Source organism: Centroberyx gerrardi, chromosome 10, assembly GCF_048128805.1.
Source record: "Centroberyx gerrardi isolate f3 chromosome 10, fCenGer3.hap1.cur.20231027, whole genome shotgun sequence".
NCBI classification, from domain to species: domain Eukaryota; kingdom Metazoa; phylum Chordata; class Actinopteri; order Beryciformes; family Berycidae; genus Centroberyx; species Centroberyx gerrardi.
Window position 1 is genome coordinate 21910489 of NC_136006.1, and position 22081 is coordinate 21932569.

A 22081-nucleotide genomic window follows, 5' to 3' on the forward strand; every position below is an offset into this window, starting at 1 on the left:
TCACTTTTGTGCTTTCACTATATGTAGACGAGGGTTTTGTCCTTGAATCCTGTATGGTGATATGCATTTTAGACATCAATTTTACATTATTTTCTTGTCATTGTTTGACATTTTACTAGAAACCTATTACAAACTTGCAAGTGATGAATAGGACAAGTAATATTGAGGAATTAGTTACTGTTCCAGTTCTCACAGATAAAATAGTTTAAATTGGAGTAGTATAGATAGAATTAGGGATGGAACAAGTACCTAAGTAAAAATAAATATATATTGACTGAATATATTCAAGATATTGACTGAATAAATTGTATTCTGATAAAAGTCTACATTTCAAATTATACATAAAACGAGTTGTTGGTCCAGTTATTCTTTTTAGTTTCGTTTTTAAAAAAATTTTTTTTTACTGATCATGTTTGTATGCTAAATTAAAGCAACCAGTAAATGATGGTTCTTTGATTAATGTGATTGAGCTGACATCTCTGCCAAATTGTAGGACATGAGTAAAAATGATTCATTGCTCTTAACTCCTAGATAGAATATTTTTTCATCTGCACTCTATTTTTTTTTTTTTGCACAAAATATGCATTTCAAAAATTCTGATGATTATAATGACAAAAGTGTGATTGAAGGTAAATTTTACTAGAAACCTATTATAAACTTGCAAGTGATGAATAGGACAAGTAATATTAAGGAATTAGTTACTGTTCCGTTCTCACTGATAAAATACTTTATGTTAAGAATTGCAGTAGTAGGCCTGGAATAATAATGAGACTGGAATAATTACTAAGGAGAATTCAAATAACTAGAGACTGGTAAATGACACAAATGCATAGCATATGCAGATTCAATGACAAAGCTGTTTAATTGGCAAATGCAAAATAGGAAAACTATGCTATAAATATAGTTACGAGTACCTATGGGTGCTAGTGTTTATTAAATAGTTACTAATAAAATGGAAAATCATCCAGTAAAAACAAAAAAACAGTTATCAGTTATAGAAAACTTCCAAAAGTTGTCGGTAATAATCACATTGGTAATTGGTAATAAACAATATAGCAATGCCTGTTTTTAAAATAAGTAAAGTTTAAATGGCATGCCATTAACATGGTTTATACAGAAGGTTCCAAAACTAATTAGATCCATCCCTAAGAATCACTTCTGAGTTCCTGTTGCTGCTGCCAGCAGGATCCTCAGTATAAGGCTAGACAGCTGGAGCTGAAACAAGTGCTATGTCTGTCCCAATGTGTGATATCTCATGTATTGTACTTTAAACTGTGTCCTGAGGCCTAAAACAAATTTAAATCTGATTTGAAAATAGAATGATAGAATGAAGTTTTATCCAGAAAAAACTTTTCTATGACTTTTCTGAATCAATAGCCTGTCCCATTTTGGCTTTGCATTTCATTTTATTTGTTTCAATTTCTTTTTCTTTTGTGATTTGCCTGCTTTTTTTAAATTATCTTTTTTCTGTAGCATTTTGAGATTTGGTTTTAATGAGATGCATTCTTCTTCTTCTTCTTCTTCTTCTTCTCCTTATTAATAATAATAATAATAATAATAATGATAATAATAATAATAATAGTAATAATAATAATATTTTTATTTGAATATTATTAATAATATAAATGTTAATGAGAATATGTTTTCTTACTGTTCGATTGTTCTGTCCTCGACAGTGCGACACACACTTTCTCCGAGTGTGATTAGTTTTGTCTGAAACACTCTTGTTTTCATGGCATGAACTGTAAATGCCCAGTTGATGGAGAGCTTGATTTATTTTGGGAGTAGGTGAGTTTGATTCATTTCTGGGAGTATGTGAACTCAACCAAAACAAGGTATTTTTGTCGATTCCTCCTTTTCATTTCATTCAATTGCCTAATGCACTTTCATGATAGGTCTAACTGCTGGAGTTTGGAGTTGAATCATTTGTACTATATTACAAGGGTTCCATTCACTGAAAATCACTTTGTCCAGTCTCCAGCAGTGATGGACTTGCATATCACCATGTGCTGATTAGATAAACTGATACAATAGCATTCACTAGGCTTAACTGCCATGACACTGTTCACATGTATCCTTTAATGTCTAATCACTGCAGTGGCGAATCCGTATTTCCTTTCACCCGAAGGAAGGGTTCCAAATGAAAGGAGCGTCAACGGGTCGCACATTGAAACAGAGGCTGTCGTCAGCTCAGCTAGAGTCCGACACTGAACGGTGAGGTAAAACGATTTGATAAAGGCAAATAGTGGTGTTTGGAATGCCCGGTAAATGACTATAAATTGCTGTCTATTTTATATTTGAATGCCCTTGTGTCACACAGTTACGCCGCTAACGTTAGCTTGCTGCTAGCTACTGAGGTGACATCACAGGCCGAGCTGATCGCGGCCTGGTTACTGCTGCTAGCCAAATGATTGACAGCCTGTCAACCAGCAAGATGGTTTATTTAGTCATTGTCGGGTTTCCTTTTCTCTATCTTATAAATTGCACGGCGGTTTGCTAGTAGTAACTTATTGGTCTGATTAATTTGCAGCGGCTTACTAGCTAGCAACCGGTTGTCAATTTCGGTTACGACTGTATAGAGCCTGAGTGGTCGTGGATCATCTGGAAAGAATCAACATCAGCATCCATAGTGTGTGTGTCCTCTATGGCCTGCTGTGGCGGGTACCCTCCCATAGCCGTAACTATTAGTGTTATTGTTCAAAATGTCCAATGCTGGTTAAGTTATTTGAAAAACTAATGGTAGTGAAATCCGTAGTAACGTCAACAGACTAGCTACTAGCAATTGTTTGTAACCTGCATCACTAGAGAACAATGTAACATTCAATGTGTTGTATGATAACAAGTCATGAACAACATCAACAAGTCATGTTAAGATTTTACCTGATGCTGCTGTCTTGTATTTTCAATTGTAGTTTAGCTAGCTATCTAGGTATCCACGTTTCTAGGCTTAAAGGATAGCCTAAATGATTATTTTGTTACCTTTGCAGACAGGGATAGCAAAACAGAGAGAACATACTGTAGTATGTTACATATCAAAGGGCTTGTGTCTTGTCTTTCTTCCTATCTTTTAGTGTAGTTAGCCTTGTTGTGTAACATTGGTCAGAGAGACCACCATCATGGTGACTGTTAATGTTGTGCTGACGCCCTGCTATTATCACCTGACCAAGCAACTATACATCTAAAAAAAAAAAAAAAAGACCTGTGCATCATTAGTGACTGGTGTCTGGTCTCACAGTGAGCTGCAGTTTTTCTCCTGTTCTCTAGGCTGTGCTTCTTTCAGTCTCTCTGTTTACCTATCTTTCCACCCACCCACAGTCATGCTGAAATACGTCAAAAACTGGCCCACATCAGCTCCCAACCAAACAAGCACTTAGACTACACAATTTCTGCCCTTGACAGCTTGTTTGGCTGTCTCCCTCCTAAGATGATCACCCCAACATCTTTTGGCAGGATCTGCTTAGCTCCAGCATAGTTTTGTGTAAACATTGATAAGTTGAATAGTACCTGACAATATTGCAGTTTTTCAATGACAAGGCTAAGACCAAATACATGTGGCATATTGTGGCTAAGATAAGATGGAGATGAAGGCCTATTTGAAGTTGATTCTCAGACACTACTGAATGCTGAGGCCAAGTGAACCAAACATAAAACATCACTGGCTAAAAAAGCTGATTTGCCAACTACACTGTTGTTGCTTTTGTAGATAGTCACGGCCATAATAGACGTCACTGTGCCTGCGTTTCCTATGAGTGAGTTGGGATGCACGGCATAGTTGAGGTTAGGCAGCAGTGGCTGGCCTTGTTGCTTTTGAACAGCCCACCAAAGCACCCGTGAGAAGCCAGGAGGTCCTGGATCACCAGAGGAAGCCAGTGGCATGCACTTTTCCCTTCTGGTTCTCAGGATGCAGGATGGGCTGATCAATAGGACCGCCTGCCTGCGTCTAGACTCAACTAGCTGCTTTGGACAACACCTCAAAGGAAAGGCTTGGATTTCTTGGGAAACTTTTCCTCCTTGTACACTGTAAATATTTTGCCGCCTTTAGCCGCTCTCTCATGCTTACTAAGTGTGTTTCCCCTACTCAGAGCACACACCCCTGTTCTCTTGCCTTGCTGTTTGATCTTTGATGCAGGCCTGACTGTTTAAAGAATATCAAAGAGAGCAAGGCCTACTATAGCTTAACCTCACCAGCAGGACAAGTCTAGGCCTACTTTTAAGAGCTTGATTCATGTTATTTTCACAAGGGATTTTAGAACACTTTGGCCTAGTAGGTTGGCTGTTCTTGAGCATGGCCCAAAACATGAAATCTCCTCTCCTAACTGAGTTAAACGTTATGTAATCTGTGTCACAGGCTTGAGTCCATCTCATCGTAAGAAACCTTTTTAGTCTAGTTAATGACTGGATGGTGCAGGCCTAATCTCCGTATCTCTGACTCTTAGCTCATCGTCACACTTAAACCTCTGACCTTTCCACATCGTACTGCTTCTTTTGGCATGTTGCTGTGCGACAGTGGATAGAGACATGGTGTAACAGCTCTCTCTCTCTTTACACACAGTCCTGATACATCACTGCTTTGTCATGTGATTGTTGCTGTGGTTTAGGGTGAGACTGCGGAGTAGCGCATAAGAGTGCTAGAGACTTAACATTGAATGCTGTATTGTCTTTCACTTGCTGAAGATTGACTAGAGATAGAACTGGAGAGAGAACTCAGCTATTACTTGACCTTAGAAGGAAGCCTCGGCTGTCACGTGGGATTAAAAATGATGATATAACTGCAAATTCTTATCCTCGGCCTATTCTCCTCATTTCAAGATTTGGGTCTTCTCTAAACCTCTTTGCCCTCTCACTCACTCTTTTATTCTTTTCCTTCCCCCTTCGCACCTCTGTGTTTACAGGTGAGTGGCCGGCCAGCCAGCCACATCCAGCCCTCTGTTGCTATGGATGCCTGTGCCCGTATCAGAGGAGTCCCACTAAGGACCAGAGCCTCCATCCGGAAAGAGGTCCGTCTGCAAGGATACACATTTTGTTATTTTTTTTGTCACCATCTCTAGTATGTCTTTGCAGGGAGTTTTCAAGCTCTGCTCCCCAGTGTTACTTTATGTCCCTCTTTACATCTAGTTTCATATATACTATACACAAAACTGTTTGATTTCAGCTGGATTGCATTTACACCTGGCAATAAAGGCATCTCCAGTATACTCATTGAAATCAAATTTTCTTTTCCTCACAAAACTGAGATCGCTGTGTACGTTACTTTCACTTGTAATATTTATGTCCTTTGAACCTTGTCTCACTTGTTTGCTTGCTTTTTGACAAGTATGATAGTATCTGAGCTGCCTGCCTGGTTGGATCTGCAGACAAAGTTATTTCCATTTCTTAAGTCGCTATATGTGGATTGGATGGGCAATGCACTTACACTTTGTTGCTAATGTGGCCAGATGTGTCTCCTCTGCAGGTGGATTAGGTGATCAGATCTTGAATATGTCTTGGGTGCATTTACACCTGGAATTTATGTGGTTTTGCTTTATCTGAATACAATCCAATTACCCACGATGCATGTTGATGCCAGTTGTAAAGGGGGCCAAAGGCTACCTCTGGGCAGATGCGCAAAACACTCAGCCTCTTCTGTTTCACATTCTTCTGTCTCGCATGCAACTGTTACAGTAAGGGAGAAATGCAAGCAAATTGAAATGGACCTTTTTGGTTTGTCATGAGGTCTGTTGAGTTACTCTATACTTGGATAGCTTGTCTAAAAAAAAAACCCTGCATGTTTGCAGACTGTGCGTGACAGTGGGGCGCAGTGTGTGAAGAGCCTTTTGAGGAACAAAAAGGAGCTGTGCAGTGTAGGCCTGGAGCTGCAAACCAGAGACGCACTGAGACTGACTGAGGTTTGTCATACACACACACACACACACACACACAATGCACACAATGCTTAGTCATGTAGAAATTTGAGAGACTTAAATATTGACCATCAATTTTGCTCCTTCAGATCCATTTCGTGTGTCTACCTGGTCACTGTGAAGGGGAAGATGTCACTCTACAGGTGAGCATTATTTGCATAATCACAAAAATTGATTGTGATAAGAGACTAAACATTCTGCTTTACAGTAGAGCTACATTTGTACAATCATCCTGATTTGGTAGTGATGACGTGTCATAGAAATTGGGTCACATTTGTCAGGTGAGGAGTGCTGATGTAGGATCAGTATTCTCAGAGATCTGTATAGGCTATCTGTTATTGAATGCTCAGCTCTGGACCAGCAGTCTGCCACTTGAGCCAGAGGCTAATGTGCTGGTCTCCTTCCCCAGGCTCTGTCATCTCTGCCGGGGGAGCTGTGTGAGCTGCTCAGGTCCCTCCACATCCATGGCCTCAGGAATGATGAGGTTCTGCTGCTCAAAGACTCCCGCAGGCTTGCGGAGCGCAAGGACCCTGGGGCTCAGGTAGATGACAGACGCTCCATGTTGAAGGAATGTGCTCAGTCAGCATGATAAGTAAAGCAGAAGTGAGCAGAAAGCAGAGGGGGGAGAATGAGGGGGAAGTAAGAGTGAGCAAATACACAGGCCTCAATTACTCTGTACACTGCAAAAAATGTCCATCTTAAGTCATTTAGTCTAGTATTGAGTCCAAAAATATTTCCTTAAAACAAGTAAAAAAAATTCACCAGTGGCTTCAGGTAATTTCCAAAGCATTTTCACCTGTTTCGACAGTATCTTGAAGCAAAGTGGATCACTCCACTAATGTCAAGATAATGACACTTAATTCAAGAAAATTCTTGAAACATGTTTACTGGAAACATGCAATATTGCCTCACCTCATTGGCAGATGTTTCTAATTGTTTTGAGAAAAATAAGATTTTTGACTCACTAGTAGACTAAATGACTTTTTAAGAGGGAAATTTTTTGCATTGTGTTCCTGAAGTTCCTGTTGTTGACTGTTAAATTGTTTTTCCGGGCCAAGGCCTTGTCCCTCTCTGCATGTAAACAGTTGTAAGATGTCTTTCTCACCCTTTCAGAGAAACGCAGGTGGGAGAGACAGACAGAGTTTGTTTTTTTAGCCCACGATTGCAGCCTTCTCCTTCCTGGTTCTGTGTGCTGTTCTAGGGTTCAGACAGGCCCTGCAGCCCACTCTGTGGTTTTTGTTGTCAGTTTGTGTTGCAGACAGCGAGACTGCCCGCCCCTCCGCCGCATAGACCGAACTGGCACTAAGTGATTCTGTATTCTGCATATGCAACATATCAACCTGCAATCAGAGTACAGACATAACAAGACACTTCCAGCCCCCCTCCCTCCCTCCTGTAAGACTAGGAGAAAGAAAACTCCCGTGTGAATTCCTGCTAGTTTGCAAAAGCCAAAGGCTCTCAGATTATTAGCTCGCCTTGTTCTAGGGGATTCAGGGACATGACAGCTATTGACAATCTACAGACTCTCCTTGCCAGTTGGTTACAAGTGTTGTCATTTTTTTTCTCTAAATGAGCTGATTGTCCCTTGGCAAAAGGAATAAACCACCAGCCAGCCAAGCTTAACTTTCTTTCCTTCTCTCCCTTTCCTTTCTCTCACACTCTCTCTCTCCTACCATCCTCTCTCCCTCTGCCTGCCTACAGTGCTGGTTGAAGGCAGTGTGTGTGTTGAGGCACAGTCCCAGTCCTAGCTTCTGCTCTCAGGCCAGTGTAGCTTCCTTGGTGGGCTTGCTGGGGCGCTATATGGCGGGTGTTCGCTATGCTCTGGAGCTGCAGGCTCTTCAGAGAGGCACAGCCGAGCCCAGCCAGCCGGAGGAAGACGACACCAACCAGTCGGTCTCATCGATCGAGGATGACTTTGTCACAGCCCTGGAGCATCTGGAGGAGGACGACACAGGAGACAGTCCCTGTAGGTTCACCATCTAAAGGAACATTTACATAAGTCTAGCCTCTTGTCTCTTATGTAGAGGCTTTCATGATCCCATCAGTAGAATGTAGTTACTGTTGAAAAATCTATTTAGAATGCAGTTCAATTAAATCTTAAGTCTTATCTATGCATCAAATGAATAAGAAATGGCAGGAATTAAAAGTATGTCCTCCTTTTCACTGCTAGATGGCAGTGATATATTATTTTCCAGTTGGGATACACTTTTTTCCAACTTAAAAAAAACCATCAAAAAGTGGATGCAAAATGAACTTGATGGTTTGAGAGGTGACATTTGTCTTCACTCAGCCTTCTTTTTACATTATTTTTGTTATGATTATGCCACTTATCACCTCTCTGTACACACAAAATCAGTCTTCACCTTTCTACTTTGTCTCTCTCCACAGCTGCAGCTCCCTATCACCATGGTAAAAAGCGTGACGTAGCATCCCAGACAGTCCCAGCCCACAAGAGACGAAAGGACCTATCGGGCTCCCGTGTTATCATAAGCTCCTCCTCCAAGAAGTACTCAACCAAACACAAGTCAGGCCCAGAGGTGTCTGTCACAGTGCAGAGGTCATCAGGTTTGGAATCCCAGTGGACTCACTGCAACCCTGGAGCTCGTCTCCCCTCTCCCTCAACCCATGTTAGCGAATCAGAGGACTCAGACTGCTCCAGCCCTAGTCCAATCATATTCCTGGATGAGGTGGGCTACCAGAAGAGCCTGCTGGCCAAGCTGGACATCCCCCAGGTGCCAGGGGGACCCAGAGAGCGTGTGGAAGACTCAGACTCCGAAGTCAGCGAGTTCTTTGACAGCTTCGACCAGTTTGATGACTTGGAGGAGCTGAGCTCTGAGAGCTGCACGCTCACCCTGCCTCTGGATGCCACCAATGCCCCAACCAAACAGAAGAAGAAACCCTCTGAGACTAGTACCAGTGGGTCAGGGTCCAAATATGTGTCCAGGGGCTGTTCCACAAAGGGCATGAACCCCCACCGCTTTGACCAGCCCACCCTCCCTGCCAATGTGAAGAAACCCACTCCTCTTAAACCAGGCTCTCCCTACTCACCCCACTCGGAGGTGCCTGACTCCCCCCGGCCAGTGCAGACCTCCTCCGAGGAGAATGGGGGTCCACTCTTCAGCCCTGTCAGCTCTTCGGCCTTCAGTCCTTTGGGGGACTCTGGCGGACCACTGGAGTACTTCTGGAAAGCAGATGGGGACGGAGGGGACAGCTCAGAGCTGCGTAAACCCCAGGATCTTTGCTCTCTCTATAAGACCTACTCAGATTTTGCCAGCAGTCTGTCCAAAGAGATCCTGGGATCAGTGTGTGGCTACCAGTCTCCCATTAACATCGATGACAACAAGAATCTGAGCTGCGTCTGCCACAAGGAGTTCCAGAACCCCTCAGGCCACCTGATGAAGCTCTCAGAGATCCAGGAGACGGTGACAGTGGCCAAGCTGCAGCAGAAGTCCCAGTCTCTGAAGGATGGCATTCAGAGGTTTGCCACAGACTTGGTGGAGATGAGCCTGGGCAGCGCCCTGCGAGACCTACAGAAAGGCGTTTCCTCCTGCACCACCACCCTCTGTCACCTGGCTGCCAGGCTCACTTCCTCAGTGTTTCAGATGGCCTTCCATGAGATTGGCATGCGCCATGCCTACGTGCTGAAGGAGCGGGCCATCAATGGCTTGGCTGGCTTCCTGGTTGGGGAGGCCGTGTCCGGGGCACTGAAAGAGTTCCTGACAGTCAAAAAGCAGATCTTCCACAGCACTGTGACCCGCTTTGCTGCTGACCTGGCTGAGGAGCTGGTGTTTGAAGGCATAATGGAGGTGTGTCAGTTCTCCCACCCCTCCACCCCTCTCACCCCAAGTGACTGGTCCTTTGGCCATGCTCTAGATGAAGAGGAAGAGGAGGAGGTAGTGTCTTCCTATGCTTCAGACTTGTCTGAGTCGGTTCTCCAGGAAGCCTTCATAGAGCTCTCCCAGGCTGACGTTGCCTTCACAAGCCAAGCGGCTATCAGTGTCTCCCTGGACAACATCTGCTACGTCAGTGCAGAGGACACCAGCACTCACACCTGCAGTACCTCTGCTAGCCAGCAGGTTTTCCATGCCAGCTCAGCTGCTGCAGCCCCGGAGCCCTCAGGAGAGGATGGGGCCTGTACGGTGAAGAAAGCCCTGTTCACTGTATCAGGCATGGCCAGCTGTGTTCCTGTGCCCCAGGCAGGCCAGGCCCTCTCCCACCTCCAGACTTCTGAAGAGATCTGTCAGTATAAGTCTAGCTTGGCCCACACCTCACAGACCAGCCCTAAGAGAAGCCTGGTGTCTGTAGCCTCCTCTGACACCACCACATCTACACAAACTGACCTCTACAGCCATGGAACGCAGACCCAGGCCTCTGGAGGAGACCCCTCCCAAGGAAAATCCCCCTTCCACAACTTCTCTGGCAACATGATGGATATGATAGTAAGTGAGGCTTGTGAGCTAATAACTGCCACTAAGATGAAAAAGAGTTTCGGTGACTGTGCCGACTTCCTTACTAAGACTATTGGAAGCCGAAGAGGCTCTTGTTCTAGGCCAGGTTCACTCAGTGATGAGGCCCCAGATTCCCCTTTGAGGCAGGGGGCTGGCAGGGAGAGCTTCAAATATGACAGTAAAGACTCTGGGTATGTAAGGAAGGGTGGTCCTACTGAGCAGGCAACAGGTCTGAACTTTCTCCACACTCCCTCTCAGACAGGATGTCAGAGCCAGGTGAGACCCAGCTGTGAGTTGGGCCCCAGGACCAGAGCCGTGGCTGAAGCGCATCCTGTGATGATGAAGGATACTCTAGATGTGCCGGGTACAGAGATGGGTGGACAAAGAAGGATGTCCGTCCCTGGGGACGACTCTGCCCCCAGCTCTGGCCAAAAGTCTGGTGGGACTCCTGGCACTCCCCCCTCCACACCCCAGCAGCCCAGCGAGGTGTCTAAGGAGAAACAGATCAAACAGTTCTCCAAGAAGCTGAAAAGCAAGCTGGCTAAGGAGTTTTCACCTGCTACCCCCCCTCCAACCCCACACTACCAGCCTGAGCCTGGCCCAGGGCCAAAAGACATCACCCCGGAGGCAGACAAGGCTGACTTCATGCTCAAACTGATGAGGTCTCTGTCTGAGGAGGCAGAGGGTAATGAGGAAGAGGAGGAGGAGCAGGGAGAAGAGACAGAGGGCGGTGTTGGTGGTACTCACAGGCGTTTTGAGACGGGCGGTCGCCGGCCTGAACTGAACCTGCTTTCAGCTCGCAGAATGTCCAACAAGGAAGCCCTCCACTATGCTGAGCGGTTGGCCTGTCACATCGTCTCCATGGCAACAGAGATGGACACCCTAGGAGTGGCAGAGGAGAAGGGAGAGACAAGCAAGGGGAGTGAGGGGAGGAGAGATAGTGTGGCTCAGTTCTCAGAGCAGACCTTGAACACCTTGTGGGTGTACGCCGGGGAGGTGGCGGGAGAGGTTATCAGTGATGTGAAGAGGATGGTTGGCTCTGGACAGCAATGCCCCCATCACAGAGCTCTCAGGAGAAGAAGCCTGGACAGGTCTGGCTCTGAATGTCCCCACCACCACCACCACCACCATCAACAGTCTCACGCCAGTACAGACCAGAACAGAGACTGGAGGGTGGGGAGGCTGGCTGAGCAGTGGTCTAGTGACCTGCTGGCCTCTGTCTTCCACCCTCCCACCACCACTTCTACCACCATCTCCAGCTCCAGCTCCGGCCTGTCCTCAGAATACCCCAGCTGTGAGAGTGTGACAGATGAATATGCCGGCTACCTCATCAGGGTGCTGAAAAAAGAGGGAGGCAGTCGGGAGTTGGTCCTTGACCAATATGCGAGCCGTTTGGCCTACCGCTCCATCAAACTAGGCCTGGCCCATGCCGCCCGCAAGATGAAGCAGAGATCCTCCACCACTCGCCTCCACTCCTCCAAGTCCCTGCCAGATGGATGGAAGGGTCCTAGCAGTGAGGCCTCTTCACCCAGGGACAGAGCAGGGACAGTGGGTTCTCCCTCAGGGGAGGATGGCCAGTGTAGTTGCAGGGACTCTGAAGAGCAGAGCCAGAGGGAGTACATGGATCTGGTAAACTTTGCAGAATCCTTAGCGTACAACATCACCTGTGATGTCACACGTAAGCTGCGGCTTTCCTCTGTCCGCCTGCCTAAGTCTCTCACTGACTCCTGCCTTTACAAGAAATCCAAACTTGATGACATGGCAGACAATTTCATCAGGAACTCCTTCTCCTGCCCCCTGTTGGCCAAGGAGGGTAAGAGCAGGCACTACCACAGCACAGGAAGCCTGTATGATGGAGGCTACAGCAGTGGGGTGATGCAGGTCATAGAACATTATGCCAGGAAGATAGTGGATGACACTCTGGAGATGAGCCTGGCTTCGGCGGGACATCCATCCAGGGAGAACCAGAGGACCCAAGGCCAGGACAAACACTCTCACACCGAGAGGCTGTCTGAGGGCGCAGCGCTGGGCCCAGCCCTGGGGGAGAGGACCTGCCGCTACTGTCAGCTGCGGGAGTGCCCCTACTGCACCAAGCCCAGCAGGCACTACCACCAGCAGGCAGGCCAGAGGAGGAGAAAGGGGCAGGAGTGTGAGGCCAGGGCCGACCGACTCTCTGGCCTGGAGATTCCCAAGATCCACATCGACCTGGACCGCAGGGCCGCGTTCGCTGAGGAGATGGTGTCTACGGCAATGGAGACAGCCAAGCGTGAGCTGAGCAACACCAGCCTCAATGCAGACAGTGGCATCGGCCACGATGGGGCCAGCTATGCCGAGAGCCTTACCACTGAGATCATGACCTCAGCCCTGTCCAACATCTGCCAGGCCGCCAACCTCAGGTACACACACCATGACTCACACCACCAGTAGGTTTCCATGACTGTCCTATCCGCATGCTGCTCTTTATGGCTAGCCCTGGTATCCTGGGTGGTTGGTGAGAAATCACCCAGGCTTGAGATTTTAGCAATTTTGTTTTTCATTGACTTCCATTATTAAGTAATCTAAAACATTTTCCAGCGTTTGTGTTCCATAGCTGTATCTTCTCCATACCTACTTACCTACCGCTACTATTTTATATTGGAGAGGAGGTTTGCCATCATATTTGTATAATTTCTTTTTTTCTCTCCCTCCATCTGTGTCTGTAGTTCTCCAGGCAGGGAGACCACCGAGTCAACTGTGTCCCAGCAGCTGAGCCTGAGTGTGGGGGACGACAGTCTGGGCAGCTGGTCTAACCTGAGCTTTGAGGATGAGCACCCAGACGACAACAGCAGCTTCCTCCACCTCAGTGACAGGTAGAGTACACCACTACTAGCTTCCTCCACCTTAGTGATACATAATATAGTACACACCATTCATCTTCCTCCACCTCAGTGACAGGTAGAGCACACTACTACTAACTCCCTCCACCATAGTTATGCATAATAGTACACAACATCCTGCTTCACCCACTTATCTGATGAATAAATGCATCGGTATGGATCGAACAGATGCTGTACAGATAATACATTTAGTTAAGGAACTGTGTTCATGTAAGCTAACTACATTAGAGCACTGCTGGACAGTAATATTACCAAATATTTCTCAACTTCACTAACTTTATTTCTTGCACAGCATCTGTCAGATCTATGCAGCTTCATGAGGTGGCTCGTAATTGTTTTTGGCCTAGCCATGGTTTTTTTTGGGTTTTTTTTGACATGCACTAAATTAGATGATAAATGAATTCACTTTTTTACTCGCCGGTCTTCTCTATTCTTTTAGCACCGAGCACTCCCAGTATTTCTCTCTAGCCCTCAAAATGAGTGACACTAACCCATCTTGAATGGGATTTGGTGACACTGGTGTATTGATGAATATGGGAACAGAGCTTCAGAGAGAGGCAGTTGAATTTACATTTACATGTAGTCCACAACCAAAGCTGTTGGCAGTCCTACTGCTAGTGAGAATTAAGTTTAAATCAAGGGAGCAATTTTGTCCTGCCCTGTTAATTTGACATTAATTAGCGATTGGTTCATCTCCTCAGAGACAGAGCTGAGAGCAGTACTGACACGTTCCTCCGTGGTTGGTGTTGGTTTTGGTTTAGCAGGAGTCTCCTGTGGTCGTGTCCGGACGTGAGGTTTCCCCAGGTCAGCACAGGGCACAATGTATGGTTTGGGAACCTCACTTATACTCCACTGCCAAGAAGCAATTTTCTCTGATTTGTGCAAACATTGCATTACATATGAGCTCTCTCATGGTTATGTTGTTGTTATAGATTTTATATAGCTGTCTTCTGCAGCCAAGTTCTTCTGAGAATGTTTGTTAAATGCGCCACAGGGGTAAGGAGCAAGTCTAGTTGTGTAGGGAATTGGTTTCCACTGCTCAGATGGACACTATGACACTGTGTGTGTGTGTGTGTGTGTGTGTGTGTGTGTGTGTGTGTGTGAGTGAGTGAGTTAGAGAGGTGGAGAGTAACAGTGAGAAAGTAAGAGGCATTCTGAGTTTCGTCTTACTCAGTGACATGGCCTCATACAATCTCCAGTCAGAGGGTGGGAATCGGACTGTTGACGTTTCTGGCACAGCCTGCTATCTCTATGGAAGCAAAGCTGATCAACATTCGAGATTCTTTCCCAAGATACTGAAAGAGCAGAATGTGTTAGCAGCTAGTTATTTTGGCCACCAGGGCCAAGTGAAGGTATCATAATATTTTCTAAAGGTGTGTCTTTGAGCGTTCTCTTCGCTCCAGGCGCTGTTTCCACACAGGAACAAAGTCCACCATGTGTAATTCATTAGTCTCTCTTCAAAAGCCCGCTCCAACCATTTCCTCTCAGCAGATGAAATAACGGAAGGAAAATCACCTTTGAAGGCTTATTGAGGCATAGAGCGCGCTGATCGACTTATGAACAAGCTGTCGGCGTGTGTCACTCAGGCAAACCACAGAGAGAAAGCTGTAGCTGAGGTAATGCAGATTAATGGAGGTATTTTTAGATATCAAAAATGTTCCTCCCTCCCTTCAACCTGCCTGTGTGCACTGCACGCCACAGTATGCAGGTTCCAGCCAGCAGGCTAATCATTGACTAATTATAGAGAGAGTGTGTATTGTTGTGCCCGTGTTGCCAGCTGGGTGTCCTGGTGGAATGCACAGGATTAACAGGATTAAGTGAGGACAAGAATGTAATGATCTCACACTGTAGGCCTTTAGCAACATATTGCCTATCAACATTAGACAAGAATCCATGGGATGTGTGATGGAAAGATATGCATCATTTAGGAAGAATCCTTCTCTGTTGTGAACCTCACCTTTGGTATTATGAGATGATGTTAATTAAAATACCTGGAGTAGTCATCATGTCACTTCTTTTAAGCTGCAAAGAATATACAGAACATTTTAGCAGTGGAGATACAACAGCTCATCACTTAGACTAACTGCTTATCTATTTGTTCCCTTGCAGTAGCTATCATGATAAAGACACAATGGGTCCTTAAAGACACAGCAAGCCCTCTGAGCAGATAGTCACTATCAGTGTTATTGAGCGGTGCACTGCCTGCCTTCTCTCCCCAGCAGCAATGGGAACAGCAGTAGCTGGAGCAGTCTGGGCCTGGAGGGGGAGGTGTGTGAGGAGCGCCTGTCCTCCCCCTCTGACAGGTCGGTGAGCAGCTCGCCCACATGGCAAAGCCAACCAAACGCCACTAAGACATGGGGGCTCACCTAGAATGGGACAAAGAAAGAGTTAAAGTGTAGAGCTTAATGTGAAGCCAAAAGGAAGTGAGGAAGCAGGCTCCATCAGTGAGAAATCTCTTCAGCACAAAATAGGAACCGGAGTATTGTTTCATCATATTAAAATGAATGAAAACATTTTATATGGTATTTTGATTCGTACTTTGTCTCATACTAGGAGCCTCCAGCCCCTTGCATGACCACACCAAAGCACTGAATATGAAAAGCTCTTGAATGTAAATGGCTGATTCCACTTGCATGTGTGAGAGACAGGATGTGTGTATGTGTATGTGCACGCGCATGCATGCTTGTGGCTGATGCTAGCATGGGATGCATCACTCAACTCTTGCTAATTCTGCATCACTGGCATGTAGTTTGTCTGCTTGAGGCATGGCTTTGTAATTTGTGCTGCCTTATCCCTCCTAGCTCTTAGTCCTCCTCTCCCCGGCTCAGCTATATGACCATGTCTTCACTGCTGCACAATCCTAGCTATAAAAACTGTAAATGTGGAAAGCCTTCCTAGATGTCCTCCTTCCGGAAAGAAAATGATATCCACATATCACATTGAGCAGAGTCTCAATGTCTGTAGCCGTGGGCTGTGTCAACAAGACTGTGATTAACAACCTTAAAAGTGGAGAAATGACTGTTTACCTGTTGGCACGTCACACAGCAAATATTTGCACAATTAACAGTATGGATGTTGAGTAGATATTGAAAATGGAAAAAAAAAATCTACTTTCACACTGTTCAAAAAGTGCTGTTCAAAACTGCCGCTAACTGACAAAAGACATTAAGCAGGAATGTAAATTTACTGGAGCGTAGGAAAACATTGTCTGGAAAAACACCCAAATTTCCTCAATGTGTTGTCTCCTAAGACGTCGTTTGATCAGGATTGCTTGGATTGCAGCGCTTGTGGCTTATGATACCCTGCTGTGCTTATATCAAAGACAGCCAGCTTCTACGCATGCTGTTAGTTTGAGCCCGCTTGTTGTCATTTGTATCCCCTCGCATGCAGCCTCCCCTCCCCTCCCCTCTCCCCCCTCTCTCTAACCTGTGTGATATTTCTCACCCTGCAGCGACTGTACTGAGGACAAGGAGACTGAAGTCAGAGAGGAATCCAGTGGTAAGGATATTTTACTGCCTACTCCACACAACAGTGTGACTAATGGCTATGTCTGGCTCAAAGTTGCTAATAGAGGTTTCTAATTTAATGGAATCTATCATGAGCGTGGCCTCTTCCTAAAAATGCAGCATTTGGCAAAAAAAAGCCCAATAAAACTGTCTAACATAGCACACTTCTGGACAGCAGAGGGAAATGGGGGGGAAAGATAGGCCTCTTTCCTAATTTGAGGTCTTGTTCTTTCCACTGCTTTAGATTCAGAACAGTTGGCCTTGGCTCTGTCTGGCTCTGTCTGTCTGCCTGTCTGTGTGTGTTACAGTCGGGGATTTTACCACCCCCACATTCGGCCACACTAACGCTCATTCATCCACTCCCTCCGCAGTCACTCTTCCCGCGCTGTGTGTGTGTGTGTGTGTGTGTGTGTGTGTGTGTGTGTGTGTGTGTGTGTGTGTGTGTGTGTGTGTGTGTGTGTGTGTGTGTGTGTGTGTGTGTGTGTGTGTCAGAACCGAGCAGCCCCCAGTGGGGATCAGGCTCCACGTTGGGTCTGGTCTGGTGTGGGAGCGTGGGAACCCAGCACTGAACAGAACAGGGCTGCATGTTACCCATGGGGCAGCTGTCTGTCAGCGAGAGGTATAGGAGGGGAGGGAGTGTACATTAGCACATTATTGTGTACATTGTGTGTGTGTGTGTGTGTGTGTGTGTCAGTGTATTAGAAGGGCCGGTATTAGATCTGGAAAGAGAAAACGATAGGTGGAAATCTATATGAATATTGATAAAATCTTTTTTTTCTCTGTGTTGCAGGGACGCTGCGTGTGGACAGGACTCAGGTGCAGGCTCCCCGGGCCCTGCTGGTGATGGCGAACTCTGAAATCAGGGAAATGGGCCGTGACCCGCAGCCCGTGACCCTTGACCCTCAGCTCAGGAGCATGCTGCAGTGGGCGGCGGCCTCCATGGCTGACCTGCCGCAGGTCCAGCTGAGTCCTGACAGAGAGCTCCAGCAGGTGAATGCTTCAGTCCGTTACGACCCTGTCCATTTACCATTACCTTAGACAGGGTAAATCCCTTCCTGGTTTGTTTGTCTGGTTGTCTGGTTTCCACTACAACCGGGCTTGCTGTGAAAAACGGCTGAAAACCACCATCTAATGCAATGAATATGTGAAACAAGTTGTAGCATGCTTTGTGGTATATATTCCTGTAAAGAGACCCATTTGTAAAGTTCCCTGATATTCCTTGACTTCCCCAGAGAATTGATCAAATTCCCTGACTTTCCCCGCATTGAATATGCCTCTCTAAATTCTGTTATATTCCAGAAATTCCACGACTAGTGCGAACACAGCTTAGACGCTCATCCCAGTCATTTACAATCATTTACTTGGCAACAAAGCTCAATTGAAGTTGATAGGCCGTATTTAGATGGCCTCCTTTCATAATATGAGTGAATGTTAACCAGGTTTGTTACACGTCTGCATCACGTGTGCCCCTCCAGCTCCCAGCAGTGGTCCAAAGGCTTCGGGAGAGGGAGTGGAGGGTGGGAGAGCTGCTGCAAGCCCTGCTGCGCTACTGTGAAGAGACCCAGGCCCCGGCTCAGCCTCAGCCCAGAGAGGAGCCACTCCAGGCAGGCGGAGAAGCCCACCGCGCGCCCCTCTTCCAGTGGCTCCTGGAGCACGCCTAGGCTCTCCTCTCCTCTCCTCTCCTCTCCTCTCCTCTCCTCTCCTCTCCTCTCCTCTCCTCTCCTCTCCTCTCCTCTCCTCTCCTCTCCTCTCCTCTCCTCCTCCCTCTCCCTCTCCTCCCCTCTCCTCCTCTCCTCCCCCCACTCTCCTTCCAGTCTATCTGTGAACCCTGCCCTCTAGTGAGCACCACCAGTGTTGCAGCACATTGTGATTGCCACCAGTGCACAGGGATGTCTCACTTTGCCAACCCTCTCCCACCTACCTGCCACCTTATACAGGAGAACCTTTCTGTAGTTTCATATAGGGCTTTACACCCACCGCTACCCCTAGAGGGCGCCACACAAATCAGCTGATGTAATTTACTCTCATGGCTGTGGGCGTGTTTTGCATTGCATGCCGTGACCAAGAGTACTTCTGTTGTATTTTCTTTTCTTTTTTTTTCACCTCCTGTTTTGTTGTTGCAGTTCTGTTTTGTTTAATATTAGGCTGAATATCACATATGTTGATTTAGTGAGCTATCTTTTACGCCCACCTACACCTTTGTGTTGAGGCCCTCGCACCTTGCTGCCCTTGTGCTTATGCTACAGAAAGAGATAGAGAGAGAAAGAGAGAGAGATAGAGAAAGAGAGACCCAGCCCATCTGTTCCAGACAGAGACAGAAAGAGCGAGGCAGTGAGTTGAGAGAAAGAGAATGTGTTTTCTGTTAGGGAATCCCCATAGCTGCTGGGCGGATGATGTCAAACCCACAGCTCACCTCTGTGGTGGTGTTTCCACATGTTAAGAGACCAACCACACACACACACACACACACACACACCACACCCTTGCATTATCAGTGCCAGAAGGAATTCAAGATGCACCGAATCACATCAACATCTAATGCAAGCCAATTATTCCACATAGTATTCCATTCTTGTATTAATCCACTCATAATTACTTGTCATTCACAGTGTGCTCCGGTGAAGTGTTTCTCTCTAGCACTGAATACAAGTAAATTGCTGGTATTCAGAGACTCTTTCAAATGAGCTTTTCAGAATAAGTGAAACGCTAATGACAGTGGTTACCACCGCCCTCACTTTTCACTGTTATTCTCCCATACAGTTAGACAAGGCACTGTTATAAAACCCATATCTAAATTATATGAATTTTACCACACTCTAATTTGCTCCGATGATCAAATGTGCGATTCATTTGACAGGATAGTGGTTTACAATACTTATATAATAAAGTTGGCTCTTGTCAGTATTAGTATTGCAAATTTTTTAATACCCTAATACCCTGAAACACTGCTTGCCTAGCAACAGTGTCCTTGTCTATCAAACTTAGTAAAATATATCTCTCTAGAGTGGATGGTGTTATCTGGGGCAATCGCTATTAAGAAAGAAGTATATATTTTTGAAGATAGAGCATGTCTAATCAAACATGAAAAGCTGCTCGATGCTATGAAGGAAGCCATGGTATTGGCTTTATGTTGCCAAATGTAGCTAGTATGGTGACTATGCTCCCCTCCAGGCAGCGGGGATGTTATGGTAGAATGTGTGTAATGTGCTGGTTATCTGAGTCTGGCCCCATGTCCAGTTTGGGGAAGATCCAGTGACGCAGATAGCAGATCTTTTTCTAATTAAAGGCATGTGCTTCAGTCTGCACCTCCAGACCACAGCTTACAGCGTCCGCATAGCTTAACCCCAGAATCACACATTGTCACCCACACTCCACAGTCACCTTGTGGAATGAAGGACTCTGGATACCGCAACTTCCACACCATTCCCCCCTCCCTCCCCCCGACACATACACACACACACGCACACACACACACACACACACACACACATCCTTGTTACTCACCAGCTCCACAAATGTTACCCCACACACCCAGCACTACCAGCTACTTGCTGAGATGCACTTTTTGATTTGGCTGAGGAGAGGCCGGGCATTTCCACTCCTGCCCTCAGGCCCCTCCTGGCTTCCTCCTTGAATTTACACAGCATGGAAGGTCTGCTGTGCTGCCAGCTCCTAGATGAGGTGTTCACACACACAGTACCCCACTTAATTCCCCCTCCAAAAGGAACACAATCGGGATCCAATTTGATGTTTGTATGTTTTTTTTGGAGGGAACTGAAGACGATGTGAAGCCCTTGTATTATAGGAGGAGTTCGAAACACTGTAATATACCATGGCTTTCCATCTATTATTATTATTATTGATTAACTGTTGTTGATGGTGTTCACCTGCATGGCTGAATCTTCATTGACTTCTTCAGCTCAACATGATTATTCTTATTAATGTATTGGCCTATCACTGACTGAGCTCCAGTGGTTCTTGTGTGTCACCCTCTCCACACTGCCTAACAGTATGCTGTAGGCCTCTGCTGATGCCTTGTCTGTTACCGCTAAATCTCTAGGCTGCCAAATGTTCGAAATCTTAGAGGTGTTTAACCTGTATGATTTGTTTACACTCTACAGTGAATATATCACAACACCCGCTATGTTTAGGATTCAAAATGATATCGGAGTCGCACCCGCTATTCATAATAGTAGCGGGGAAACGGCGTTTGAGAAGGCAAACGGAGGTGTTAACCCGAGAAGCGAGAGCGTGGCATATATCTTGGTTTACATTAAAGGAATGTATTCAAAGTAGTGGACTTGATGAATGAAGAGAGTACACCATAGTATACAGATTCTCTCCCGGTGAGATTGTACAGAATGTTTAGATGTTACGTTATGGCTTTTCCCAGGCTGTTCCCGTTGCCCAGCCCTCCCCCGTTTGCTTTCTTTCTTTAGTGTACTGTACATTCCTATGCATCCCAGATGACCTATAGCGCTATATTGTTGTGTTGGTGAAAGCTGAATGTGTACCTGCAGAGAATCAACTCCATTTAGTAGCAGATAAGTCTATTTTGTTACTGTTGTTCCAGTGTTACTTTCTGCCTCTCTCCTACCACAGACAGGCAAAAAAAAAAAGTACCTTCACTGACTCCTGTATTTTTCCTGCTTCCTTGTAAAATCTTGCCAAATAAAGATATTTAATAAATTATGTAAGTTATATAACAGTGAGTTCACTACTTGTTCCCCTAGTGGCATTGCTAAATAGTTTACACATTCTAAGCTTGAAGTCGAAGCACTAAATTTGTCAATGTTAAAGCTCTGTGTGACAATAAAGCTTTTTCATGTGCTCTGAATTCTGTCTCCTGTTAATTAAGAGATCAAGTCCTTGTATTATTATGCATCATATTATCGTTGTATCACTTCAGTATATACTCAAATGTTTCTGGTTTTACAGATAAGGCTATGTCCATTTCAGAAAATTTATATTAATTTAGTTCTAGTCTTTGCTCATTGGGAAAGTACACAGAATTACATAATTAAGTTTTCAAGTACTTGATAACTGTGGTGAAAATCCACCTAAAAGTTAAACATATAAAGCTTATAGATCATTCTTCAACTAGATGAACTCAGTTTTAACTTCACACGCTGCCAAGAGTTCTCCCCAGTTGAAGTGTCTATGAGCAATAAAACTGAATCCCAACCAACTCTACAGTCACTTCTCTGTAACTGACTGTTTTGACCTCAAGAAGAATTTCCCTACAGCGGTCAAATATTACATTATTACTCAATATTGCAGAAATGAACAACTTAATCGTTTTCAAGAAACCAGACGTTAATGCTCTAATCTGTAATGCTATCAAGTGACAA

General features: G+C 45.6%; 1 protein-coding gene across 2 annotated transcripts; it reads left to right on the forward strand.

Annotated features, from left to right (window-relative positions):
* The first annotated feature begins 2181 nt into the window (after positions 1–2181).
* akap11 (A kinase (PRKA) anchor protein 11) lies at positions 2182–18414 on the forward strand. 2 transcript variants are annotated; one of them, XM_078286095.1, is made up of 12 exons: positions 2182–2214; positions 4893–4997; positions 5775–5885; positions 5990–6043; positions 6310–6441; positions 7602–7866; positions 8289–12744; positions 13051–13197; positions 15447–15527; positions 16676–16722; positions 17521–17720; positions 18206–18414. In XM_078286095.1, exons 2-12 carry the CDS (start codon positions 4935–4937, stop codon positions 18389–18391), a joined length of 5742 nt encoding a protein of 1913 aa, XP_078142221.1. In that variant the 5' UTR covers positions 2182–2214; positions 4893–4934; the 3' UTR covers positions 18392–18414. The 2 variants fall into 2 exon arrangements, with proteins under 2 accessions (XP_078142221.1, XP_078142222.1); XM_078286096.1 differs by lacking the exon at positions 15447–15527.
* The last annotated feature ends 3667 nt before the right edge of the window (positions 18415–22081 follow it).

What these genes read in the sequence shown, in the direction of transcription:
- akap11 (XM_078286095.1), top strand. Translation starts at nt 4,935, where the DNA reads ATGGATGCCTGTGCCCGTATCAGAGGAGTCCCACTAAGGACCAGAGCC. An exon ending in GAGCCTCCATCCGGAAAGAG is followed by an intron (nt 4,998 to 5,774) that starts GTCCGTCTGCAA and finishes GCATGTTTGCAG; the next exon opens with ACTGTGCGTGACAGTGGGGC. An exon ending in CTGACAGAGAGCTCCAGCAG is followed by an intron (nt 17,721 to 18,205) that starts GTGAATGCTTCA and finishes GTGCCCCTCCAG; the next exon opens with CTCCCAGCAGTGGTCCAAAG.